Source organism: Belonocnema kinseyi, chromosome 7, assembly GCF_010883055.1.
Source record: "Belonocnema kinseyi isolate 2016_QV_RU_SX_M_011 chromosome 7, B_treatae_v1, whole genome shotgun sequence".
Classification (NCBI taxonomy): Eukaryota; Metazoa; Arthropoda; class Insecta; order Hymenoptera; family Cynipidae; genus Belonocnema; species Belonocnema kinseyi.
In genome coordinates this window covers 99,596,084-99,601,752 of record NC_046663.1, presented here as the reverse complement: position 1 = coordinate 99,601,752, position 5,669 = coordinate 99,596,084, and the positions used below count along the sequence as shown (strand labels likewise).

General features: G+C 28.8%; 1 protein-coding gene across 1 annotated transcript in view; it reads right to left on the bottom strand.

The window, feature by feature from the left end:
• Positions 1-3,282, bottom strand: part of LOC117175868 (eukaryotic translation initiation factor 3 subunit I) — a 4,433-nt gene extending 1,151 nt beyond the window's left edge. The window contains exons 1-4 of the mRNA XM_033365669.1: positions 3,141-3,282; positions 2,585-2,831; positions 2,141-2,421; positions 1,700-1,900 (exon numbers count right to left, since the gene is read on the bottom strand). Coding sequence (XP_033221560.1) covers positions 1,700-1,900; positions 2,141-2,421; positions 2,585-2,831; positions 3,141-3,143 — 732 coding nt within the window. The 5' untranslated portion in view covers positions 3,144-3,282. The remainder of the gene's footprint in view (positions 1-1,699; positions 1,901-2,140; positions 2,422-2,584; positions 2,832-3,140) is intronic.
• Between the last annotated feature and the right edge of the window lie 2,387 nt (positions 3,283-5,669).

Here is a 5,669-nt window from a genome sequence, read left to right as displayed (position 1 = left end):
AAATATTCGTTTTTTTTATTAAAGATTCATAGTTTTAGTTGAAAATCGAATTCCTTATTTAAATATTGAATATTTGGTTAAAGCGTTACGGATTTTGTTACAAAGTCATCACTTTTTGTTAAGAATGTATCCTTTTTAAATTGAAATTCCACTATTTGTTTGAAAATTCCACTGTTTTGTAGAAAATTCATATTAGGCATGAAAATATAACATTTTGGGTGATTTTTTTCCTTATTGACTGAAAAATCTTATTTGGTAGAAAATTGTATTTATTTTGTTAACTTTTTTTTTACTAACTATTTTGTTAAAGCTTCCCTTCTTCGTTTAAAAAAGTGAAATTTTTAGTCAAATTTATTTCTTTGGTTAAAATTGAATTATTTATTTGAGAATTAACGTATTTTGTCAAAAGTTCATATATCTTGGTTTAATATTAACATTGTTAGTTCGAAATTTAATTATTCCCTTATTTTTATTGACAATGTATTCTTTTCGGCTTAAAATTCCACTGTTTTGTTGAAAATTCCCCCTTTTTTGGTAGAAAAGTAATCTCATAAGCAGAAAATTCATCTTTTTGATTCAAAATTATTTGTATTTCTTGGATTCATAGGTTTTCTAAACCCATGTATTCTGTTGGAAAGTTTACTTTTTCGGTAGAAAATTAATTTGTTTGGTTAAAAATTGAATCTTTAAAATTAATTGTTTTGGTTGAAGATTCATGATTTTAATCAAGAGTTCTTTTTTGTTCTTGTTGAAAATTAAGTTTTTTTAATGAAAATTAAGGCTTTTTTTTTTTAATTAAGTTTTTAAATTGGAAATCTAACTACTCCATTTTTGCTTAAAAATGCATATTTTTTAGTTGGAAACATATTTATTTGGTTTTAAACTCATTTTTTTGTACAAAATTCATATTTTTTGTTTTTTAAAATTCAAATATTTGTAGAAAATTCGTGTTTTGGTTTAGAAATTGAATTTTTTTGTAGAAAATTCGTATTTCTGGCTTGAAAATTCAACATTTTATATTTCATTTTTTTTCTTCATTGACTGAAAAATGTTTTTTGATTGAAAATTAAACTCTTGCTGAAAACTCCTATTTTTGTTTCAGTGATTAATCTGTTTTGGTTGAGGATTCAACTTGTTTGTTGAAATACTTATTCTCCGGTGGAATTCAACTGTTTTTATTTATAATTAATCTTTTTGGTTGAAAATTCCCTTTTTATGTTATAGATTAATTGTTTCAATTGAAAATTTTATTATTCCAATTCAAGTACTTTGTTATTGAAAATTCATCTCTTTGGTTAAGAAAAATTTTTTAACTTAAAATATATTCTTGTCAGTAAAAACTTAATCTATTTTGTTGAACAGTCGGCTTTCTTGGTAGAAAATTAATCTTCATCTATGAAATCTCATCAACTATTTGGTACGAAAAATGCATCTACTTCGTTGAAACTACAATGTCTCAGTTTCAATATGCTGATTTTTTTGGTGAAAGTTTATCTCACAAAAGACTTTCCAATTCCCCTTCCGAACCCTCGCAAATACCGGTAAGAATTTAGCCCCCCCCCCCCCCTATATAATCCTTCGCAATTTGTGGATGGCTAAAAGTTTTCTTAGATAAAGTTAGAAACAAACATTTTTTTTGCATTAACATTATTGATCTTCTAGGTGGAAAATTGCAGTAACCCTGGCATTAAAAACTTACATGATCGTGAATTGGAGATATCGTCGCGGAATTCACTGGCCTCTCGGTTTTATACGTCTTCAACTGCATCAACGTATCACTATCAAAAAGTTTAGCCGTATTGTCTTTCGACGCGGTGACAAACATAGTTCCATCCTTATTAATTTGCATATCGTTGATTTGTGTTTTGTGTCCTTTGTTGGTGTTTATTTTCTTACCAGTCTGAAATAAAAATAATAATACAAAATTTAATTATATAATGTTGACCATCATAAAAGGAAACCGAGAAAAATGTAAGATTTTGTATCTAGAATCAGGTTATTTTGTTTGAAATTTCAGAAAGAATATTTGCTCAAGTGTTTGGAAAAATGATTGGTAATTTCGAGGTAAATAATAAAATTCCAGCGTGAAAATTGCCACTTTCATAGAAAAAAAAAGGTAATTCAGTTTTCGCGCTCTTACAGTAACATCCCAGATGTTAATTACTCCATCTTCATGACCTGTGATGATCGTTTCCTCCAAAGCGCCCCAAAGAACAGCTGAGATTCTGGGACCGTCTATCGAAATTCTGTGAATTGTGTCTTGTTTCGATAAACTGGAATCGACGGCTCGAGTGTCAATGATGAACATTTCACACTGATGACCGAGGGCCTTGTCGGTGGAATATACAGTCAGATTTCCAGAGTAACTGAACGCACACGTCCTCACAGAACTGTTCGTTTCGAGTTCTCCAATGTTCTTTCCTGATAAAAAATACAAATTCTTCAAGTTTTCGATTATACATTCTATTAGTTGATAAAAAAGCACTAGGGACTGATGAAAAGATTCTAAATGTTCAAAAAATCTTTGCGAACGCTCTGAAATAAAGAAAACAACAGTTTCGAACTCAGGAATAAGAATACGAACCAGTTTGACAATCCCAGATGATTAAAGTATTGTCACCACTTCCAGACATAAATCGACTCGTATCCCAATTGACATCAATGCACCAAACTGAACCATTGTGACCATTAAATGTGCCAAGTCTTTCCCCATTCAAAGAATACCAAACATTTGGTTTCTTGTCTTTACTCGCAGAAAATAATAAATCACCTTCGCGGTTATATTTGATTTTCGTAATTGCACGCTCGTGCCCATGTAACATCAAAGGTTTCTAAAATTATAAACGAACATAAAAATCAAAATCATTATTCAACAATGAAACGTAATTTCGGAGCATCTTGTGCAAGGTGACTCAGATACTGATGGCAAACAAAATCAAGAGATCTGGTGAAAAAAGTAGGAGTATAAACTGTTTAATTTCAGAATAATTGTGTAGAAGAAAGTGTGAGGTAAACGTATGCGGTGAGTGATCTTTTCTAGGTTAAGTTTTCACATGTACCAAATGTTGTCACCCGCATATTTTCGCTCTTTTTCTACCGAGTAAACACTTGTTTTAATTTTCACATCAGGGATTACTTACCATTTTGCTTTTGTTTTATATTTCTGAATTAGCTTGGTAAAAATATAAATAACTAATTTACTTCCATGGGCATTAAATCCGGAAACAGGCAAAATTAATAACCCACTTGGCACGAAGGCGAAGAACGTGAACTCTAACCATTAAAGAAAGGCGACATTTTTAAAAATTTAGAACCCTTATGATTGGTAGATATTTTGGTATCATTTGAGTCCTCGAATCAATACACTTTTACGAGAGTACGAGCAGAGAAAATAGATTTTTTTTAGGTTTCTAACTACAAAAAAGCTTTTAGATGTTTGCTTATATTTTCATAGTTATTTTAATTAATTTATAAAAACGTAGAATCATTATTATCTTGGAATTAGTGGCCTAGGGGAAAGGTGGGTGAATGTTTGTTGGCAGCCCTGAACTCCTGAAGTTGCTCGCAGCGGCCATGAAAGTTGTTTTTTAAAAGTAACTAAAGTCGGGATCTCTCAATTGTTTTGATTTCAGATCCCTCAAAAAAATATCTGAATTGTTTAATGTAAATAATCCATAAGCTTAAAGTTTTCTGAAATCAAGGATACGATTTCATTTATCCTAAATTTTTGTTGTTAATTTTTAGAGGGCAAAACATCCCAAAAACACTTTCACCTGTTCCCAGAAAGAGGTCAAAGTAAGGAAAATTTTTTTTAAAATCATAGATATTGATTCAAAATTCTTTAATACAATACATTTTTCAAAATGGCGAAATATTCTATAATTTACTGTTTACGGCGATTAATTCACAAATACTTTATTCTTGAGAACAAAAATGAAGGTAGGAAGCTATTTATAGCAAATGTGTAGTTTCATGATGCGAGTGCAATTCAATAATGAAATTAATAAAAACTTATTCTTAAGGTAACAATTTTTTTCCCAAGATAAAGTATTTCTGAATAAATTCCCGTAAAAAGTAAATTCGTATTTCAGAATTTCGAAGAATGTATTGCATTAATAAAGAATGATGAAAGGATATATTTGTGGAATGTTTTGCCCTCTAACTATAGAAAAAAAATTAGGATTAAAATAATTATATCGTTGAATTCGCAAGACTTTAAAAGATAATGATTTCTTAACACTTTCGAAGAGTTATTAAAATTACAGTGTCCAATTAAAAGAAATAAAACTTACCTCATAAGGTTAATTTTTTATTAGAATTTTTAGAATTTTAGCCCTTTTTTCAAGTTTTGATGCGAAAAGATTAAAAACTGAAGTTTGATATATTCGTCACATTAAATAATGATTATGTGATTGTCATTTTTTAAATATAATTTTCGCCGATTATTTCATATCAGGCTTACTTTTGGTAAAAGTTTAAAGACTGTCAAATACGTCGCATTTCCTTGAATTCCATTTAAGATGATAGAACTTGAGCTCTTCTAAATTCTACAATGCATATAAATGTAACATTTTTCTCCACCCTTATACTTTGAAAATTAAATTTGAGAGATAAGCTCCGATAACATTGATAATTATTATAGTTAAGTATTAATTTTTCTGAAATTTAGGCCGCAACCGACTCTGGCAAAAAAATGAATGACCCTCATTTCTTATTTTTTATAATAATTTCATGTTACATTGCATTGTTTATATTTATAACTTAAATTCGATCGTTTTTGTTGAATATTATAGAAACCACATTTTTTCAAGATTAAAAAATTCTTTGTCCGGTTATTCGTTATAACTCAAAAAGATGAACATTTTCTCCTGACTTTTTTTTATACAAAAAATTACCAGAGTTTTAGCACTTTCATAATTTTAAAAAGTACGAAAATGAAAACTTTAAGCTAATTAACACACAATATAAAAAAGTCAAGAAAATACAAACGTTACTTTTTGAAATCCCTACAAGATTATCAGGACAACTTTTTAAATTTTTTTGAAAAATTGAAAATTCAAATTTTTATGACACGAAAAATAATAAAAAATCCATCATTCCATTCTGCGGTCAAACTATGCAAGAGAACACAAAAGATAAATAGATAAAAATTGTGCACCCAGAAAAATCTACTAATTTGTTATTATTGAATTTTTAATAGGACGCGCAGTTTTTGTTTTATTTGTAAAAAACAGCATTAAAAATAGAAATTAGAAATAGAATTTGCGATTTGCGAAAATAGAAATTGCGATACAAGTTACGAAAAAACATAAATACCAAAAATGTACAGTGTGATGTAAAGATTTGAAAACATCAAATCAAATCATTCTTCGACCGACAATGCAATAATGAATTGTAGAAAAATTATTTCTTCTGTCTTATGGTCACGGCAGAACTATCAATTCAACTCCTTTTATTTTTAGAACAAAAATTAAAACTTTAACGACGTTTCGGCATCACTGCGTGCCTTTTTCAGAGTATCTTAGTTTAAAACAATTTGTAAGCGAAACAACAATCATTCCAATTTTGGAGTCAATACGTGTCAATTTTTTTTGTGTCATAATTAAAAATAGTTTATATGGAACAAAAGAAATAATTTTTCTACAAGTCAAAAAAATTATTTCTTATTA